Source organism: Temnothorax curvispinosus, unplaced genomic scaffold (genome assembly GCF_003070985.1).
Source record: "Temnothorax curvispinosus isolate PA1 unplaced genomic scaffold, ASM307098v1 QBEX01006721.1, whole genome shotgun sequence".
Lineage (NCBI taxonomy): Eukaryota > Metazoa > Arthropoda > Insecta > Hymenoptera > Formicidae > Temnothorax > Temnothorax curvispinosus.
Genome location: NW_020216501.1, coordinates 47764 through 70803, shown reverse-complemented (window position 1 = coordinate 70803; position 23040 = coordinate 47764). Strand labels below are relative to the sequence as shown.

Here is a 23040-nt window from a genome sequence, read left to right as displayed (position 1 = left end):
TCGATTTGGGTATCTTGATTAAGTTCAAAGGTCGACAAAGCGACGTGGGAAAAAAGTACTGCATCATTGCGTTCGTCGACTGACCGATCACGCAAATTCATAGCAAACAATAGAAGAGACCTTCTCCAGGCTTTCTATCCTTCGCGTTTAGTCGAAGGCGCTATTTACGGATCAATTATACCGCAAATTTCTTCTTTGGCTCACGCTCTGAATTGGACGAGTTCTTGCGAGTCGGCCATCGATAATAAACTTTATCTTCGAACTCGGATCTTTCTCATTTAATTGCGACATTTGCACACGGACACATACACGAAAGCAACATTTAAAAGCGATTAAAGGCAACGTTCGAGGCAGCCTCGCACAATCGGCGCCTCTAATTAAATGCCGCGACAAAAAAAAAATTTGATCGATTCGCAATTAAGACGAAATCAATGAGCGCTGCGCATCGTTAAACTTTTTACAGCCGTCTCCAATTTTTCAAGAGCTTAAATTGAGATTAGCGTACCTTCCTTTTTCTTAAGTGCCTTTAATTAGCCATTAAGTAAAATTACTTTTATCAAATGTCCACGCGAGATGACTTTGGAAAAAATCAGATCCGTGTAATTGCAGCAATTCCGGGCAATGTCTGCATTTCCACAAGGGGATCGGCTCGAGGGACTTCTCCGGGATGAGATTCTTGACAAGGATGGCCTTACAAATTTACATGCAAATAAATTTAACGGCGCGTCGCGCAAAAATAAACTGATAAGAATAACGGAGGAAATACGAAGACGATAATAAAGTCGGGATGGCGAGTTTGCGGAGGTGGCATGGCGTGTCGCGTGTTGCTGATGTATCACTGTAATTGGCGGTGTACATAATCCCATCCCGGCGGTGTGTCCGAATTAGGAAAACAATTAACGCTGCGGGCGACGAGCGAGCGAGGAGCGAGCGAGAAAGGAGGAAGGACGACGAAAGAAAGAGAAGGAGAGGACAGCACGTCGATGATGTTCCGGCGCTGTTGCCCGCTGGGATCGCATCAATCTCGTGCGTTCCGGACCATTCAAATGATACTATCTCGCGCGACTCGCAGCAATAAACAATGACATGTTCGCGAAGGCAACGGCCGTCGCGCGTCCACTGCCTTGCCCTTCGTCCTTTCGATCTCTACTCTCTTGCTCTCCGCCCCGTCGGTCGCCCCACGGGATTTCTTTCAGATTAACGCGGCAAGCGCGTGATTTATCCCTTTACATTTTTCTTTATCCGGATAAGCACGCTCCTCTTTCTCGCCCCCTTATCTCTCGCGAAGACGAAGGCGTCACGAAGATGACTTCACAAGAAGGACCACAATCGGTAAAGTGAACAATAATTCTCAAACCATATGCTAAGACAATTTTAGAAATCAATTTTTACTTTCGTAGCTACCTATTAAAATTCAAGTTAATATTCTAAAATTCTAAATAATAAAATAGGAAAGTTTATATAAAAAGCAAATTATATTAACAAGCTGGAGGCTGAAGCTTTGTAATATGAAAAAACATGAAATAAAAACTAAAAGAAATCTACGAATACTGATAAGAACGAAAGATATTTTTGATAATTATAATAAGATTACAAAAACATCCGAAGGCACGTCTATAGCGCACAGAAAGACGCTCGCCTGTCGACTTTCTCGCCGAAAGACGAGCAAGTAAAATGTAGGTTGTCGTAAAACACGCGGCGAGGGTGCCGCGATGAGAGGAGCCATGCAGACATTGCAGACATTGCAGACGTGCCGCCGCTCGTCCTCCTCTTCCTCCTCCTCAGCCTCTTCGCGGTATAGAAACGGCCTACAGTAAGGTCAGTCGTAGAGACGCGCGGTGGATGATTTCACCTCTCGGCCGTATTTATTATCCTAATCTCGGTACGGTGTGTGTGCGCGCGCGCCTGTGTGGCCTACATTCACCGCAAATTGCCCGACCGACCGACCGACCAACCGCCCCCGTTTTTCTTCGCATACAGATCGAGCGATCGCGTGCAATCGGCAGTCTCACCTCGCACCGTAACACCGCGGCCGTTTCCTCTTTTTCCTCCCTCTTCCGCTTGACGCGCCGAATACGATACGAGACCGCGGTCGGCGGTCTAATAACAATAATAATGACTGCAACGCGCGCGGCGCGGCGCGGCGGCGCGTGATGGCATGCACCGGTCGGATTACTTCCAAGAGGAATGCGAAGCTGTCTAAAAACCATGTCCCGCGGTGGACGGGCAGTTTGTTTAACCTTCGATCTCGTCGTGCTCCAATCCTCGAGAATCTTCGTGTTCTTGCGCATTACCCTTGCAATAAAATGTCTGGTGACGCGCAGGAAATCTCCAAACCTCGTCATGCATGCGAGTTGCATTGAGGTAACAGATACGTTCAAAATTTTTTTCGGATTTGCGAAATTAGCGGACTTTACTTCCAGGAATCAATTATATGGAACAGGGATAGCCGAAATTCTGCAAGATTATATTTCTGAGTAAATTTTAAATACAGAGATGACTTCAGTGACTTCACCGATTATTTTGAAAGTTAATATATTTTATGTATTTCGAGTAGAAACAGAAGAGTAGAATCTGCGCTCTTGTCCGCTTTTTCATATACTCGTATTCGAAAACAAAGATTCATTGCTTTATTGTATTTCATGTTTTTTTTTTTAGAATTTGTGAAGCAATGAGTCTTTGATTTAAAATTTACATTTATCACGCATTATCACATGTTTTATTAATATTTAGATAGAAACAAAGAATCATTACTTTATAATCCCTATAGTACATAATATACTATGCTTTATTAATGTTTATGCAAAAAATAAAGGATCATTGCTCTATAAATCATATAGAGAATAATTTCTCTGCCACATAAAGAACGAAGTGATGCGAAGAATTTATGAATTTATAGACGACAATCGGAATTACCACTAGCAAAGTGATGGTCGGCCGTAATTAACGGCCCGTAATTAACGCTCCGAGCTCCGGTACTAACCGACTAATGACACGATTTTCACCCACGCACTCATGCCGTGGTATCGCGATATCGCGGGCGTAATTACTTACGTCCGCGCGCCCGACATTAGCGCGCAATGTTCCATTGTTGTCACCGCGGCGAGCTGCTCGAGAAATGATCGCCTACCGCAATCTAGCGAACGCCTTCTCGCGTTTTTCGTCGGTGATCGCCACCCTCGCGGAATTCACCGCCGGTCTACCGCGATTATTTCCGGTACACCGTGAAAGATCACCGTGCAGTACACTCCTCTGTCTTTGCTCGCTTACATGTCATATCTCGTTGAATTTACTGTTATGTGTAACGTTACATTAAATGAGTCACCATCGTCTGCTGAATGGCGCTAATCAAGAATTGAATCTTGGTTCCGTGCAGGGTCTAATGTATGTTCTGCAAGATCTAACCATTGAATCTAATTCAAAGTATTCGTTATGGTCTGAAATAAACAGTTTAGCAGCTAAAGGAATAATATACAAAATATACAACATAATTGAGCGGAATATTACATAAAGAAATTGAGAGAAATTATTAAAGTCCTGCATGTAAAGGAGAAAATTGTAAATGTTGTAAGAGTTAATAATAAAAAATAAAAATGTCAATATTTAATAGCGTTTATAAGAAAGCACAATATTGGTAGGCAATTGTATAATAAGATATCAATATTTTAGATTTATGCAAATAAATTTCTAAGTGAAAATTAAAATTTATAATGCAGTTAGTCTATATTTATTGGATATTGAGACACATACATATATGTAAGACGTATATATGTGTTCATAAATAAATAACATGAAACACATAAATATCACACTGCTATAAAAGCGTCTGATGTCAAAGTGCAATGGCGCGTATGATCGCGAGAGGGTTAAATAACAACGAGATCACAGGTCACGGACGGATATCACGGCGCGATCGCGTCCCGCTTCTTTTACTTTCGTCAGGCACGAGCGAACGGCTCGAAAACCGCGAGCGAAGGTCACTGAGCTATTAAAACCAGTTCCCTCTTGGCAGAGCGGCGCGGGCGGCGTGGCAATTATTGCGCCGCGTGGCGCGGGGTTGCCCCGGTCGGCGCGCATCGCGTCAACCCTTCTCGCGCGAATTTTACAGCCCGCGGGACGAAATGGAAGTGCCACTTGCTCGTTTGAGCCACCGATTAACCACCGCCGCCGCCGACGACGTAACGCCACAGCGGTTAGACAAGCGCCGCTGCTGCCCCGACAACGTATACGTTGCCGAGATATACATATATAATATATGTCGTCGGCATATTTCCAAGTAGGATTCGGAGAAGCGACTTTGGCCTGGCCCGGGGTCTTACGGTCATTCGCGCGAAATTAAACTGCCTGCACCCTCAAAGCCACCGAAGAAAGCCCCCGCGCTGCGCGATCTTAGACCTCGTTTGCGTCTCACTTCTTTTTTTCTTGCTGCACGCAACAAAAATCCTCCGATTCGACTCCTCGTGCCCGAGGATACATCGGCGGGCGTAAATTTTTTCGTTTTGCAAAAGGTCACCGTAGATCAGTTCTTGTATTTGTCTTCATGAGATCTTGCTCTCACGTTAGAGATTTCTCGAGACGCGAAGCTACATTTTCAGTGAGGGTCATTTAAAAATATTTTAAAAAACCGGGAAACATTTACAATTTTTATTCTGTTTTTTTTCTGTTTAAAAAATGCATAGCAACATCTTTCTTAGAGAGACAGAAATTCAACTCGTCGCGCATAGTAAGTACCTCCCTTAAGAACCATGAAGGTTCAATAAATCCATGCAAAAATTCACTACGTGTTTCACGATTCACGATAAATGTACGCGAGAGTCACTATCCCATGTTCTCCGGAATGCAATAGTAACGTCATAGTTACGTCTTCTTTGAGAGACGCAGAAATTCGAATCGTCATAAGAGTATACCCCCCGGAGCACATCTTCTCGTATACTTAGTCGACTCGAGTTATGAAATGCGCGGTAGTAGCGGTGATATCTAGGAAGAGTTGGCCGCGCCGAGGAAACGACGTTGCGCCGGGACATAATAATAAAGAAATGGTTGCGGGGTGAGTTACGAGACAGGATAAGTGATATGGTAATGAGGTAGTACCTTAAACGAGCTAAACTGCAGCCCGAGTAAAGTGAAGTGAAGTGAAGCTCGGTGCCGCGGCCGTAAGCGGAAAAAGCGCGCGCGGACGGCGCTCTATCTCTAATAATACACGGCGAATAAAACGCAGGGGGGAATCAAAGTATCAGTGAAAGCCGATCGGTCGTTCATCCGTTCGATTCCGAGGGAACGGCAGAAGGGAAGGGGACGGCGGGAGTGAAGAGTGAAGTATCCGGACAATATCGAGTATACGCCGTTGGGCCCATTGTTTTCGAGGGCGACGGCGTGTCCGTGTAATGGCGGAAGTGAAAAACTCGAGCCTTCGAAAGTGTGCCGATCGTCATTCGAACGGCGAAACGCCTTATCTCGCCGAGGGATTATCGCGAGAGGTATCCCGCTGCGTGATTTTTCGTTCCGTCGAGGACGATGAAGGCGATCGGACGAGGCGATCGGTCGAGAGGCGAGTGACGCGAATTGCATTCATATATCGGTGCCGGAAACGTTGAATTTGTTCCGACCGAGTGGTTCTCGCTGCTTCTACTTAAACGGCGAGTTCTCGCGCAAAGGAATGGAGGATCGATCGTTTTACTCACCGGATCGTGGAACATATGGCTCTCGGCGGTCGGTTGCACGAAGACGTATACCGATAAATGGAATCCTGAAACGTAAATGAGAAAAACATTTTTAATCGCGATTATTTCTAGAACCGAGAGTAATAACCATTAACTTTAAAGTTAAAGTTAACTTTGAAAAATTGAAAACCGAGTTTTTCTTAATTGAAAAGGCTTAAGATCAATGAGATCTTGTAGAAGACTTATTTTATCGATAATTTCCAAGTTATGTTATTAAAAATGGTACATTTTTACCGAATTACACGTTACCCTCGTGTCATATATAGACGTATAGAGAGTTAAATGGCAAATCCAATTTCAATCCTACTTGACGTATCAATTCATAGAGTGAGTTTACAATTAGAATCGGTCACGTTTATCTCCAGCGTGAAGTGATTATCGACCGGTCGGTCCCGCGGTCGAGCGAACACGAGTGAATTTTCGTCTTTTTGACAGCCGCTAAACTGATCTTGACTGTAAGCCGTAATCTACAATGTTGGATTCTCCGGCGCGCCCGTTGTTAAATCCATTCGCCACGGACGTGTAAAACGACGACAAGGCCGATAACTCCGAGAAGCTTCGTCCTTTCGGTCGGACAGCTGTAAAATTGACGTTGGAATAGGCGCAAATATATCTTGCCAGTTCCGATTGCCATAATGACGCACGTGATATATCACGACATATCGCGACGGAGCGTACAGAAATATCAATACATATATGGAAAGATCAAGATCACGTCCCAGGAAACGGCCGTACGATTTCCGACGTACGATAATATCGTTCTTAATGAATGATATAAATGACTCAATGGGCACAATACACATGGAAACAATACCTCTTAATCGATTTCTCTCGAGATATATCATTTATCGGTTAAATCTGTTGCCACTATATCACGATTTTATTTATTAAAATAAATACAAATCACTCTTTGTTAGTTTCAAGTTCGGGAGAAATTTTATCAAAATTTTCGTGAGAGATAAACCTCTGACATCTTTTTCGGTGCTCGAAAGAGAGTTGAGAGATATATATCTTGGATTAAGAATGTCTGTGACGAGAGAAGAAGAACGCGGGGCGCGCGAGAGATATTCGGAAAACGCCAAGTAAATCGATGCAAAGTAACGTAACGTGGACACGAGCATTTCGTGCCAGGCCGGGATCCTGATTAATGCGATTCGTGACGCGTCCGCGCACCGTATAAACTCGATCCTGATTAATACTGTTTACAGCCCCGCGAGATACCAAGAGCCATTAATCAGGATCGAGTGACGACCTCTCTTAAGCTACTCCTTCGTCCTCGACCAGACGGTATTCGCGCACTAATGTTAATCTTGCTGCTTATACGCACTACTTTTCAGCTCGGTTATTTTCGTCGCATATTACAGAATTTGTCCCTTTGTCGAAAATATAATTTTGTATAAATGTCTATCCCCCCGGATTAACAGGAAGATAAAAAAATATTTAATTGAAGACACGCGATCTCCAGGACTAGGCAGTGCATTTTGTTTAATCCTTAAAATATACGATGCAAAATTAACTTTATTAATTAATTTGTAAGCTCTTAAAAATCAGTATTGCATTTTATCGCACTTTATGGAAAAGATAAATTATCATCGAATTTTTCAAATAATATTTCAATTTAAAAGTATAATAGTGTAATTAACGTTAACGCTTCATACGAATTTCATGATGACATCTCCAAAAAAGGATTTCAAAACGTAACGTCTGACACACAAAAGACTTGCCACGTTTACTATGAAGATTCAGTACGAGCTGCGGATCTAACGTTAAATAATGTAAACGTGATTGTAGTAACGATTTGGAACCCGATCCTTGCTCAGCGGATGATATCGATGCACTTGGCTCACAGGCTCGATCTCGAAAACCATTAATCAGGATCGAGCTCGACGACCTCTTCCCAACGCTACTCCCGGTGTGCATCGGCGTTGACCTTGGATCTATAAGCTCGAGAGCGCGAATCCAAGCGCATCGGCGCGAGCAGGTGCAGGCAGGAAACGGCCGGGTGACAAACGAGGAATATCGTATCGGCGGAAAACCGATATTATCGATATTAAATATACTTGAGCGCGGCGATCCCCTCGGGCCTCGCGGCGATCCTGCTCCTTTAGCGGATTTTTCTCCCGCGGCAGTCGCGGCGAGGACGACTCACGATCCGCGTAAATCAGCATTTACTCGCGGGCTCCTTATCGCAGCCCCGCGACAGATGGTTTCCGCCGTAATTATGACAAAGCGCGGATAATGAGCATATTTTACGTACGACGATTATATTCGAAGGCGCGGATAAATTACGGTGCGCGAGTCGCGAACTCTAAGTTATTTCGGTAAATAAATTATTATTCCCGTATGCACCCGCGCGTACCCAGAGCCATACACGCACATATATACACACGCCTGAGTCATATATGTTGTATGCAGAGTGTGTTCCAGGTTTTCTTTCGCTTCCTTCAATTTCGCCCGTCTTTATTCGATAAAAGCGCACAAGAACAAGCGGCTTCATGGAGATAGATCGTTGATAATATCGGTTGTTTCCAACGTCGGGAGTACCGTAATGAACGTGTCAAGTTGGAATCGAGGTGTGAAACTGAAATTCTTCCGCCGTGTCCAATCGTCTACGGGCCGTCACTCGCGGGTCTATGAGTTATTGCATTCCTTTTTTTTTTTGGCGCGCGCGAGCGAAAGTGCAATGCAATGTCGAAAGAATCCGTCGGCCGTTGCTGCGCAATGATAGGTGCTCGGCACCGAGAGAGGCCGACTTTCGGTGCTTTATTATACCCCGCCTGGGAAACAACATATACGCCGGATACGTCGCGTTACAAATTACGTTGTTCGCGCGAACCATCGATCTTCGGCTGCGAGCGCGTTTTGCTCGTTTCTTGAATTTCGTAGATTGAAATGTAAATTAGATCCCGCCGTCCGACCGAGAGAGTGTCAGGGATTAGTCGAACGTAGCGCAACACGTCCGAGAGGCTTTTAAGCGTTTCGATTTTGCGAACAAAGTGGAGAAAAATTAATCGAATCGGCAATTTGCAAAATCAATGTTTTTTCGAAATGTTATTACCGCACGGTACCTTGTTGCAAATTGCAAAATTTGAACTTTAAAAAGAAATGACGAAGAATATTTTGCACAATTTATTGTTATAGCACAGCTGTAGTTCATCGGTTTCCAATATTGATAATCTTTAATAAACAAATTGGTATAATATTAATATTATTAATAACAATTATAATTACCATATATTCCAGCCGAGCGTCGTACATGATAGCGTTCGTGAACGAACAAACGGCACACGTGAGTGCGTACGAAATGCAATTTCTATACACAGGCGCGGATTTAAATATAGTCGTCACTCAGAATTCGAGGGACGGTCGGAAGTTCTTTTACGCGGCGGGATAGGCGAGGGAGACGAAGGAGAGGCGGCAGGAAAGAGAGGGCACTTCATGAAGTGCATCTAAGAGAGCAGCGCGCGCGCGGATTCCGTGAGGCTCGAGAGCTAAGTCGAGAGCGAAATTAATAGCCCACTTGTCATAACAGCCAACGATAGGAGCGAGCGTGGCAGTCCGAGAGAGAGAACCGGACTCGCGGTGATCTTAACGGCGGATATAACGTCCAGCCGCGAGCAATTCGCCGTGACGAATTTCCTACGTCAGCTCTCTGCTCTCTAGAGGCTCCCTCGGTCCGAGTGACGTATGCAAATCGCGCGCGTCTAGGAAAGCTTCTTTTCGCCGGATATTTGTGTTCACCGTTGGGTAAAAGGTCAAGTCGGATGCGTAGCTAAAAAGTTTCTCAAAGTCCGACACATTCAATTGCGAGCAGCAAGAGCAATGGGAATACATCCTTATTTGGAAAATATACTAGCAAGTATAATTTTCTCTCGGTATCCCTTGAGGAGCGTCCCCGTTAAGACTCGGCTCGTTTCAAAGTTCTTTGATTTTTCGTTATTAACGGCGACGCGAAGAACTGTACTCCATCGGTCCTCAAAAGGGATATGAGGAAAGAAGGATCGGGTCGGGTACGGTATAATCCGTGCGGTGTCCGCATCAGCTATGCAATATTACGCGGTAACAACGTTAGCGCGGTAACGGCGCCTCCTATTACCGTGCTCTTTTACGCAAAGTGGCAGTCGAGCCGAGCCGAGCCGAGGCGGCGAAACAAAAGTGGAAAGCGGGACGGATTTTAAGAGCGGCCTCGGCCACTTCAGTAAGTACCGGCGCGATTTTCCGAGATGAACGTAGGCACCAGCGCGCGCGAAATTATGCAAAATTGTCGACGCGCTAATAAAACGCCGCCGTAAAATAACTCATTGCTGACGTAACGCGGCCAATTCGTCAAGCAGCAGCAGCGGCGGCGGCAACGGCCGACGTTGCGCGCCTCTCTCTAACGCGTGAGACGCTACCTTCCTTCTTAACGCCGGCGTCGTTACGAGATCACCTGTTATCCGACCGATAATATATCTCCTCGATAATATTTCACTGACAATCCCCGGCTATTGAGCGAACGATCACTTCGTTCGCCGCGTATCCACGTCTTACGTTTCGATATTCATATCGTTACTTAACACCGCGGAACACCGCGAATTGACGCGCGACATGTGGTAGACAGGTATACTCGAAGGATTAATATACGCAATACACAGGGCCCCGCGAGGGGGTCCCCCCCGCGCGCAGAAAATCACATCGACGTACCGACACCGCGCTCCGCCTCCGAGACGCTCTCAGCGAGAGAGAACGATCGAGGAGTATCTTAAATCCACGGCGCACCCGGATACCCGCACGATCGTAAAAATGCCGGCGTGGCGACGGCGCGGCCCGCCGTGGAAGACGCACGTGGTTCCGGGTGATACCGACGCCCTCGATAAACAGCAAACGCGGGCGCTGAAATTTAAAGCACTGCCGCGCCGCCGGCACCGGCGGCGCGCGTAAAAGCGCGTATATACATATATGAACGTATTCTTCGGCGGTCGCGCGATTTCAATTTCACCTGGGAGAGGACACGGCGCGACGTCACCGTTACGTTTCGCATCGTATGGCACGGTCTTCATAAAGATAAGACCCGGCTGGGTGAAAGTTATTAAAAACTGGATGGCGCGCGGCGCACACGAGAAACGCCCGGGACGTCTCGAAACATTAGATCAAGAGCAACGTTGTCGTCGTCGTCGTCGTCGGACGAATAAGCAACGAGATCGCGAGATGCGATGTCTCTACCGATTGACATCGAATGGACGCGTTTCATTCCGCCCGCGGCTGCTTCTTGCAACGCGCTCGCATCGCGATCACGCACTTGCATCACGTACCCCGATATTGCAACTCGCGACGATCAATAGACAAGGGGGAACTTTCTCAAGACCTCAATACTCGCGAGACATTACGAACCTCTGCCTTCGCGAGCGATTCGAGCGTGAAGAAAATATGAATTAATAAATACCGGATGGATGACTCTCTGTTTTAAAGCTCTTAGTTTTTCCAATAAACGATAGCTTGTGATTTCCACAACGGGAGAGATTAGAGAAATCATCTTTTCAGCTTCTATTCTGTATACGGGATTAATAACACGATAGCTTTGCGATGCGCCTCGTGGACAGCTCAATAATAACGATTGAATCGGAGTAAATAATTACAGTGATTACAAGTTGTGACGGGGGGCCCCGAGGTCGTCGGAACGAGAATGACGGAAGTTCCCTCGTCATTGCCGCGATAATTAATACGGCGAGCACATCGGCTGTTAACCTGCTTTTACACACTTGTATATCTCCGACCTTGCCTTATACTCTTATCAGTCTTTTAAATCCACGCGATCGGAAGCCACCATATAAGAGCGCCGATGATCGATGGCTCTTGCGACTGACAGCGAGGTTTTCGATGTTACATCAGCGGCTAAAAATACATTCGCGCCAATCATCATGAAATATGACGTTTTATTGACACTGCGCACTAGCGGGAGTTCGAATTAATTGATGAGAGAGTTATACTTATTGAATTACCTATACATATTATTAATTTACTGCATAGTAATTTAATTTAATAATAGCTCAGATAAAAATATTGTTTTACAAAGGGCCTCAAAAAGCGGAGTCTACTTTGTAAACAACTTCGTCATACATTATATACACAACACACACGTATAGATTTACAAATCAATGTGCCTGCAGTAAATTAATTATTCAGGCACTTTTCTTCTTCCATCCTTTCTTTTCTCTCATCAAAAGAATTGCCAATTACTAATGGTAATTCGCGATTTTACGATGAAACTGCCGGATGAGTTGCGAGAAGTGTCAAACGCAGAGCCATTACGACCACCACTAAATTCGGGGTCGACGTTGTCTGGACATAACGAGTATAACGACGACTCGTCGTATTCTTATATTAGCTTCGTCTTGCGGCGAAACTTAACGCGCGCGACTCGAGCCGAGCCGAACGCGATCGTCGTCGTCGCGACGGCGATCGGTCATGGCGCCACCTTATCGTAACCGGCCCTCGACTTCCTGGTACGGCCACGGCGATCGCTTAAGGGCGAATCCGACGAATTCCTAGAACGTTCCGTAAGCGATTCTTCTTTCGCCGTATATACGTGAGCTAACATGCCTGCGCGAGCACGATATATATCGTCTCTTACGTCCACCGTCACGTGTGAAGCCGCGAAATTGGCACGTACGAGAAGTAATTAAAAAAACAATAAGGTTCCCCATGGTAACATGCCGTAACAAATCCCGCCAGTTTTTAAAGAAAGCTGATTTTATTCCTCGGAGTAATTTTAATTTGAAAACTAAGGTACAAAAAAATTAATAAGAATTTAAATGCTTAAATGCTAAAAAAGAAGACCAAAGTTCAGTTTCAAACGCTCGCGAATGGAAAGTTTACACTTTTTTTTATTTAAAATTACTAACCATCTTCTGCCCGTCGACGTTTGCCTAATGTCTGTGCCCGTTCTCCATTCCCGGCGTTTCTCCGGGGATGAAATTTAATTTTCTTTTTCTCCCTTCCCCCCTCTCCTCTTAATCGACCCAGCCTGGACGATGAAATCCTCGATGCCCCTTTCCTCCTCGCTCGCGGATACCGTGATTGCGTTTTCGTAGATTAGACTTCGGGCCACCGGGTCTGAGATTGCCGCGCGCGAACGGACACGGCCGCCTAGGAATCTCGCTTTCTCAATTATTCGGTGCAATTGTGCAACGCCTAATTACGGTATTTTCGCGAAGCGGAGCCGTCGCCGTCGCTCTCGCGGCAGCGGCAGCGGCGGTAGGCGCAATTATCTTGGGCGCGCGCACGCGCGCCGGTGCGTCGGGATGAAAGGATCACGTGTTTCATTACGGCACGATATCCACCTCCCGTGGGAAGAGAGGCGAATCTTATTACGCGAGTGAGAACACGCGCGTTCACGACGGAGCGTTGCCGGTCTACCGCGTCGCTGGGAGTTCCCCCTTCGAGTGTGTCACACCTCGGAATTTTCTTTCAAACCTCCGAATTTTCTCCGTTCGGAGATTGCGGCAATCTTGCAATACGTATGCGTTTTAATCTCACATTTATTTATACGTTCCGATTTATAAGCGCTAATTAGGATTCCTGGACGCGTCAATAATATCGCGATATTATTATCGCGCCGTTCAAATAACGTCAGCTCCCGTGGAAAAATCGGCGACAAACGCGACTTAAATGCAATTTAAATGCACCGTCCCGGTCGGATTTGCCGAATTTTTGTGCGAGCGCGCGACACTTGCAATTTACATATTTGGTGAACGCTAATTAGGGATTCGAGGCTGGCCGACAGCCGCGGCACTTTGAGAGATCCCGCTCTTGACCGCGGTGTCACGAGACGTGGCGAAAGGAACGAACGGAGAGGGAAGATGATCCACCGCTGCATGCACATCTCCCCGCCTCACAGCCGCCGCATTGCACGTACATCACTCGCGAATGATTTACACGGCCTTACATTAGCACAAAAGAGGCGGCCGGTAACGTCGCAGTTTGAATTATGTAAATCCATTTCGTTCGCGTTTTCACCGCGCCAATGACACCGCCGCGCGCCGCGGCGCGATGGACACGGGTTTCACTTGGAAAGTCAAAGCGATTTCCATCGCGTAATCGACGCGAAAATAAACGTGTCGTCTAATATGATGCCGACCAATTTAGAAATTAGGACATCGCGTCCCACTTTTGCGCCTGGCCGCGAACGATTCGTGTGCGATTCTCGCGCGCGCGAGCGATGCTGTCTCGAGACATTCGGATGAGAGACAATGGAGTGGTGTCGCGCACGTGGCCCTTCCCGCCTCCGACCCGTCCGTCATATTTAGCGTCAAACGCGTCGCGTTTATCGGCCGTCCGATTCGCGGTTTTACGAGCCAGGTGTTCGCCCCGGCTCCCACGCGTTTAAAGTTAAACGATCTACTTGGGAATTCAATTTCACCGCGCGCGTATACGCGTCGCGAAGAACACCAGCATATTTCATCGGCGAGCGGATGCCACGACGCCGAGCGACAGTTTATCGCGTTTTATCGCGTCGCTCTATTACTCTCCCACGAACCTGTCGAAGCCTCGCCGCGGTTCGCCGGTTAATTAATTGTTCGCGGCCGGGGCTCGTATGTCTTGCGCGCGGCGCGTAGGAGGAAGGTCGGCGGAATTCCAACGCGCACGTTAATCATCCTATTCATCGATCCCGATGAGATCGATGGCGACCAGACGGCTTTTTGCGGTATATATATAGGTTCCGCAAAGTCCCGCGTCCCGACCTCGCCGACTTTCCAAAGAGGCTTGGCAGCCGGCACAATAACGCGCAACAAAATCGGTCTGTTGTGTCGAGGCGCTCGTCGATCAGCCGCAATATGTTGCGTGGACCGTTTTTAACACATACAGCGAATTTTCGACCCTGTTTTCGACGCGACTTTAATCCCATCAAGCTACCGATTAACAGATCGCGGCTCGTTCTTCGGTTCGCCGATTTGTAAATCTCGATTCACGAGATTTGCGAGAAAATTATGCGTGACCCATATTTTACCTGTCGCTATATTTTATGATACTTTGTGTATTGCGATACGATGAAAATTTATTTCACGCGTGTGTCTCGTGCGAGATATTTATTGGAGAGGCGGGGTGAGGGTGATTAATCTAAACTTTCGATCGAGACCGAGAGAAAATGTGCGGCGCGGCGCGGCGCCTCGAATGCCTAATGATCTAATGGTCCTAGCGATATTCGAAGCGCGGAAGAGTAATCGCGCGACGAAGCCGATTCGCGCACGTGGCAGATTCGCGTTTGCCTTTCGCCGCGACCCGCTCCTTACTCCTTTCGCCGTTTCGGATGCGATGCGCGCATCTCTTAATTGATTTCTTCCGGCACGTGGTAATCACGACGTGCTCTTCTCGGGATCGGGCAGGACGGGGAATTAAATTGATTCCGCGATCTTTTCCGGGCAATTCAATAATCCCGCTGTAACGTTCAAATAAAAGAGATTAGTCCGTCACGTTTAATCGTAAAGTAAAAATACATTTAAGAAAATCGAGAAACTTATTAAATTATTGTATCGTCGTTAATGTATAAAATATTATCAAATGACGTTAATGTCAGACATTAACAAGAGAAGAAATCACCGATGTTTCATTTAGTTCGGTATAATCCTGTTTTCCGCGCATCATTACCAAAGTGTTAAAAATTCCCTAGTATTACACACGTTCGTAGAAAGGAATTTAAGATTGAAATTAATATTTTTTTTTATCCATAGTTGTCTCGATAAACTTCTCGAAAGTGGCGCCAAGCCGGGGATTAAAGCCAAGGAAGGCAAGGCTGACAGGACACTAAGCGACGAGAAAAATGCATAACGCCGCGCCGCGCGCCGCTAAGGATCCTTTCTTCTTTCCCCTTCGATGAGGATCGGCGGGTCCTCGATCAAGGCCGCGTGCCTGGCTTAATGCCGCTTCGTTCGTGACAATTAAATGCAATTGCCGAGATCGTCGAGCAGCTCAGCGCGGACAAAGCGCGCGTTGAGCCGCTGACTCGCCGGGCGAACAAAGAGAGGTCCTGCGGCTATTTTTAGCCCTCTTGTAGCCCCGTCGTCGTAGCGTGTGCCGATTCGTGCGCGTCTCGTACATGTCGTCCCTTAACCCGGGGCCCGTGCAGATGCGCGCCGGACGTTACATCGGCGAAACGAGAATGCATCGGCGTTCGCCCGCGTGTGCTTTTACCGCATCAGGAATTTTTATTGGCGCGAGAATCTTTATTGGAGGATGGAGAGTGAAGGAATCCCGAATTGGAAAGAAAAGTGTAAACTGCAGCCTGTACGTGTTCACCATGTGTGTGAGTGCAGATGTATTTAATATACAATATATTATGAATTTATATTTCTTGAATAGTTTTATTATATTAATATCCAAGTATATAATATTAAATTATTAGTAATCCATATATTGTAATAATGTTGTTCATATTTTACTAAATAATGTTGTTAATATTTTCAATAATAAAATATGTCGCGAGAGCGAAAAGGGAAGATAAAGCGTCCTCGTGTGTTAGTGCGAAGGGCTGGAGAGATAAGTAACAAAATCACGAGGATGTCGGGTCGCGTTTCCTCGATCGTCGGAAATATCGCGGAGATGGATATCGCGATGCGTTACACACGGCGGAACGGCCACTTTATCACGGCCTCCGTCGCGATTACTTCCGGGTTCTGGCGCATCTTCCAGATGCACGATGATTAGCGATAGATGGGCGCTAAACCGCGGCACGAATGCATCGCCGTTGAATGCCAAATGAAGGGGGGAAATTCGTTTTCCCAGCAACCGACAACAGGAAATTTATGCCATCGATCATGCTCGATTCCTTCTCCTCCTCCTCCTCCTCCTCCTTTCGTCCATCTCTTATTCCCGCAACCCCATCTTTTGATTACCGTCCTACCTCGTCTCTGGATTGCGCAAACCATGCCTTCGGCATTGAAAAACAGCGCTGGCTCTTAACGGGCTTACGTAAACGCATTGCCGCGGATTTGCGCCTTTCGCGTTTACGGCAGCGCTTCCGACCCCATCCGCTTGCTTTGAGAGTTACGCGAGGCTCCGTGAGTGCCCGTTTGCAAGTTTTCAGGTACGAAATATACGGCCGTGATCTTGCCCTCGCTATAAGCTTCATTATTTCCGAAGTTTTTTGCTCGTTACGGAGCGATATATATAGTTCAGCGATGTCGATGCGGATAATGAGCATTCCGGTAGCGCAGAGGGGCTCGTTTCTGCCGTGCCCCTTTCCTCTCCTCGTCGCGGCATGCGTGTTGCACGCATGTGCGTGCGCTGGTGCGGGTACGCAGGTAATTCATGAGCCTCTGCGAAAATCGCGCGCGCGGTCGCCTTTGTGGGTCACACACAGACGCAGTGAAAGCCGAGATTTGACACTGGTCTGACCACTTCTTCGCACCCTCGCGTCGTATAACTCACGACGGACATGCCGCCGCGCGCCTCCTCGGAAGCGTCCGCTCGTTACTCATTGTGCCGCGAAAGAAGAAGAAAAAAAAGAGAGAAGAGGGAAAGAAGAAAGTGAAGCAAAAAAATTCTTCGTTGCTTCCAAGAAAAACTCCGCGAGACGCCGCGCGACTATTTTTGTATTCCCGATTATTAGCTGTCATCTCGAGACGCCACGTGGTTTGAGTTTGACAGACGATGAGTTGTAAAGTGGATCGAAAATCGCTGCTCACATCTGCTCGTCCGATACATTTTGCTTTATTTTATCTTTAAAAAACTAAAACTTAAAGATTAGGAGTTGCAATTTCTACCTTTGATTTTTGCGTCTGCTTTTTAATTATAGAAATACCGAAAAATAATTTAGTCTGTTTTTGGCAAATTCTATCTTTGTGCGTGCAAATAATTATGCTTTCTCTAATGTATCTGAGATAAAAAAAGGATGTCAATTTTAAAATATGTGTGTGTATATATATAGTTTGTCTTTTTGTTATTCCATAAAACCCACTTCGCTTTAGGGCCAAAGCACATATGACAGTCGTAGTCGTGGACGTAAGTAATGCACAAGCTTTAGCGTATCCTGATCTATCAGGTCGGGGACTACGACCGTCGTATATCGCTACGCCATGTTATGTGCTTTGACCCTTAGTCCACGCTTAATTAATAATTCCGTAATTTGCGTCAGATTTCAGAATATAGTTCTATTTATAATTTTATATATCATATGCATTTTATATAAATGTGATACATGTACATGTGTGTACTTTAATTTGCATTTGATAAATTTTTATTTATTTTTTATTTTTCGTATTTTACATGAGGGAAGGGGAGAAGCACATAAAATTGTAAACTGAATTATATTCTAGAATTCTAATACAAGTTTATAGATCGTCTAAAGTAGGCTTAATACGAGTGGCTTCGATATGCCGTTGCTTACATGTAAAAAGCGAAGTTTGACAACTCGCCTGAAACATGTTTTGTCGTTGGGCCACGGAGAAATTCTCCGTTTCCATTTTGCTCTTATCCTACCCGTAGGTAGGCGGATAAGTTAGTGCGAGACCGATCCGGAAAGAGGAGGCGATATCTCTCTGTGTTAGGTAAACCACGGGACAGCTAAACTGCGTTGAACCATACGAGTTGCGACTTCTAAAGTGCATCAATAAACTTCGTATTGAAGCGTGACAATCCAAATTTCCGGCCGGCTCACAAGAAACGAATGACATTTTTTTCGCTTTGCGTCGGAGAACGATAAACTCGAGGAAAAAATTATTTTCACTAGAATTTAGTTTAGTTTCCTCAGCGGAATTTGCTTCGCGATGAACATATACTGACAATAAGTGACAAACATGTCGTACTTTCTCTCTCAACATATTCGATTAACGCGTATGTGTATGATGTATAATTGACGATTCCAAAATTTCTGATGGCTCGTTAAAAGGGAAATAAGGAAACGCGGTGAAATCGATTTTAAAATCAATAACAATATTTGTATTCTTTTTCGGATTAAAAAATTCGATGCTTATTTGACTCGTACTTTACATTTCACATATAATTAATAGTCGAGTATATTTAGTAAATTTTACCTAAATTATTACCTAAATTTTACCTAACTAATAACTACACGCTAAAAATATGATACCACGTTCTCTTTTAAATAAGCCAGAAAACGGAAGAGGTGCGCTTTCCTCCGTTCACGGACCAGCGACAATGCAACTTCACGTATTACAATGCTTCCTTGAATCCGACAAGATTAACGGCCCGGTACTTCGCGGGACTTTCGGAAGAAAGCCTTCCGCATCGTGACAATTTATGAGCGACGACTTTTCCGGACGATCGCGCAACATCCGCCAAAGCGAGTATTAACTTCGCTCTCACAGTTGCATCGAAAATAAACACACTTTACTAAAAACGCCAGTTTTGTTATAAAACCCAATTTTTCTAACAAGGCAGAATTATATAATCTTGATTTTTTCGAAACTAGATGTTTCAAATTGATTCACAGGATTTAATTTAAAACTTAATGACACGCTTAATGAAGCTTCAAAATGGCAATGTTAAAATTAGCCTCGCAATATTGCGCGATTGATAAATAATAAGGAAGGTCGCCCGTTCTTGCGGGAAAGGTATACGACTATCCCGTCGATTGTGGGAAAGAGGGATGGCAGGGGTGAGGGGAGGGAAGCTGTCGGGCTACAGGTGGCTCGGCGAACAATGCTCACGACGCGGTCACCACAATGGAGATCATAATCAAACCCTCGACGTGTAATGACTTATAGGCGCTCTCGCTCGTCCGCGTGGCGAACAATAGATCGACGGCGGCGGTGAGACTTACGGCGGGAAACCGTCCTGGGGACCACTGCTTCTCGCGATCTTACGCTATCTCTCACGTCCGTGGGACCGAGGGTCGATTGAGGATCGCCAGAAAGCCTCATCGGGTGCCATTTGCAACCGAGAGCTACCGAAATAGTCGAAGAAATGATAGAGGTTTGATCATGCGGAAATTTTAGAGACATTTAAAAGCCTACGTGTCGATTCTTAATAAAACAGCTACCGGTAATTAAGGAAGATATTAACGCCGGACGATATACCATTTCCTGAAGGAACGAGGAACAGATATCGAGAGTGAAAATCTGGTTTTGAAAGACTGTTTCATTGAATCATTCAACTTCGTATGTTACGACGACAGAACAAATTTTGCTCGAAGTTCGATATTTTATCTCCGCTAGATTTCAGCATTTCCAAAGTGTCGACCGTGTACGAGCGCGCGAATTAACTTACTTCCTTCCTTCAACCGTTAATCGTTTGCGGATTTATCGCCTTTACGCGCGTCGGCGCGCGGCGTCGCTGGAGATTTTAACGTCGCGTTACGTGCGCGCGAATATAAACATAATTCTTAAACTTTCCTTTCTTCCGTTATAAAACGCGGAATTAGCATATAGATTTTTGGTCGGATCGATAAACCGCGTGTGTCTCAGTAGGAAGTGATCAAGCGGATTACACGGGGTTAAAGCAGATTCGGCGAGAATTTTTTTTTGTTTACGTTTTTCGAGAGTGGCGCAACGCTCGCGTGACGGACCGTCGCGTTCCCCTTTTCACCGGCACATGGGTGCACATTTCCGCGTTCGTTTGTGTAGTGCCACGGAATCGTGATGAATATAACGGTGTGCCGGTCTCGCATTACCGAGAGCCGCGGTGGAGCAGAAGCGCTGCGCGTATACGTTTGATTGGATCATTCGAAACCGACCGCGCCGCGCGCCGGCCGTGTCCCGTCCGGGGCCGAAATCGTTTCCCTCGCCTCGACCGAGAGATGACGTGAACCTGCAATTTAAACTGCATTTTCGCGTGAGCCGTTATAATTGAGGACCGGCATCGGCAGCGCGGCGCATCGCGAAACTGCGCGCAACGCGCCGGGCCGAGGTCATGGTGCGCGCCGATCGAGATTCATGCCAAATCGATCTCGCGCGATCGACGAAATTCGCTGCCGCCGCGGCACGCATCATCCCATCGTGCAGACGACGCACGGGCGTGCGAGGTCGAAGGGCGGCGCTGGCCCCATTCCGATTCGCATCCTTCAGTCTTCCTTCGATTACCATATAGCGTGCCACAATTCCACCGAGAAATTCGCGAATGCAGAAACGAGACGACGTAGAATAAGCTGAGTGAGCTGATTAACTCAATAAGATCTCATGTTGAATATGACGGACGTCTGTAAGGATATCGAAATTTGTCGATCTATCGATCTATCGTCAGATAATCTAGCAATATACAAACGTCTCTTACAGTTCTTTAATCTTCGAAAATTCAGGACAAGATAATTTGTTAGTAGATTTTTATATCCTTAGGCTCATAGACTGTCATGCTCTCAGATTTTTAAACGCTCGCGCGTTCTCGAACTTTCAAGCGTTTAAATACCTCGTATCAGATCGCGCCAAATCCTTAGGGCCTAGGAAATTACGTCGGTAATACAATTACGATTCATGTCCATCGAATGATACATTTACGCGACTGACGATTAACGGTGTTTAAATTGAATTCGTCTGCGAATGCGAAAAAGGCTCTCCTTCCCTCCCAACTATCTAGACTAGGATTAGCTCGGCTCGAAATTGACGTTTCCGGCCGCACCTATTCCTACTGACTGCTGTATTGCTTCTCAGCGGCACACTGACACCGCGAAAGAGTAATTCTACTTGCCTATCAATAGTGTCGAATACGAAATTAAAAATAATTTTCACATTAATATATTTTCGATGATACTGCTGTATGATTTCCACCTGATAACTAATAAGCCTCGAAAATAAAGAGACCGTGATAAAGAAGTGATATATCAAAAATGCAAAAAAAAAAAGAACTGTGTTTTGGAAACTCAGATACCTCATTGATTTGAAACAAATCCATGTAGTTGTGCATATGTATGTATCTCAACTTCCTAACTTATTTCTTCGCTTTCCGTTTACCGACAAACGTCTTAATTTAATTGCGTAAAAGCGGCATACTAGTAACGATAGTAAAAAGAGGAAAAAAGCGACAGATAGGTAAGGCAGGCGGTGAAAAGAATCGCGCTGAATTTCAAGTTTATCTTATTACCTTATTACTTCCTCAATTAAGTTTCGCTGGGAGCACATTAGACTGGATAAAACGCGCGAAATGAGAAACGCACGGGTCGGATAATGTTATAGGACTTCGCGAGACTGGTTTTGCAATTCTCGTCCCGCCGATCACCAACGCACGCCCCGTGCGTTGAGTGTTGACACAACGTATTTGATCGCCGTACAAGATTCGAAAATTGGAGAATAGATCGTTATCGTGCCTCGCTTTTTCCTACCCACGGTATATTATAAGATACTTACTACGGGTTGATTTTCAAGAATTTCCTGTGTGAAATTATGAGAGCAAAGATTTTCCTAATAACGATTTTCTCGTGTTTTTTTTTCGAAGAAAATAATCTTTAGAGTATTCCACCTTTAATTATGATTCATATTTCTATATGAAAACGACGTGATTCTGTTCTTATATCTTTCGATTATCATATTCTTTCGATTATTATTTCATTATCATATTCTTAGAAAGCGTATCGTTGGATTATTACATTCTCGCGCTGTTACACCCTTAAGTGATTATATCCTCGGGTCGTTAAATCCTCAAATGATCGCATCCTCAGGTCGTTACGTCTACGGGCAATTGCGTTCTTAAATTATTGTAATCTCGCGTTCTTACACCCTTGAGAGCGCCTCTCGAAACCTCCGCGGCAACGAATCGCTCGTTCGCGAGTACATTTCGCGGTTACGGCGAAGGACCTTACAGATTACCCCGCGACGCCGCGGTGTTATTCCGACAAATTACAGAGCGAGAGAAGGAAAGAAAGAGGGAGAGGGGAAAAAAGGAGAAAGAGGACTTCCTCGAATCAGCGCCGAGAGAGACCCACGGACGCTTTAAACGCGGTCGTGTCACCGCAAAATTCAATATTTGCGGTAGGGCAGCGCGACTTTGTCTTCATGGCGCCAATGAATTCGCCGCCGCCGTCGTCGCGTCGTCGGCACGATTTCTGCAACATACCGGGATTTCAATGTGCTTAAACGTGTTCCTGAACGTAAGTGCTATCAGACTAATGGCAGCTTCTCCAAATCAGCTCCGCGACCTTCGCTGTTCCTTAGGTATTGCGAATTAATGCCAAATAAGAGAGTTCTTCGAAGGAGGGAAGAGCTCACTTCCCTCTTTCAGATTTTTAACGACAAAATGTATTCTTGGACGCAAGAAATTCAATTTGCTTTCCGTCTAATTTTTCTAGAATTTGTTTATTCTTGCTTAAGTAGTCTTAACGACTAATTATCTTAGATGTTTTGATCCTGTACGTAATATGCAAATTCATATTTTCATTGTAATAGTCTCTGATACGTTG

General features: G+C 45.5%; 1 protein-coding gene across 1 annotated transcript in view; it reads right to left on the bottom strand.

Annotated features, from left to right (window-relative positions):
- Positions 1-5465: 5465 nt before the first annotated feature.
- Positions 5466-23040, bottom strand: part of LOC112456269 — a 42450-nt gene continuing 24875 nt past the window's right edge. Inside the window, exon 3 of the mRNA XM_025018692.1 lies at positions 5466-5746. Within this exon, the coding sequence (XP_024874460.1) occupies positions 5466-5746 (281 nt within the window). The remainder of the gene's footprint in view (positions 5747-23040) is intronic.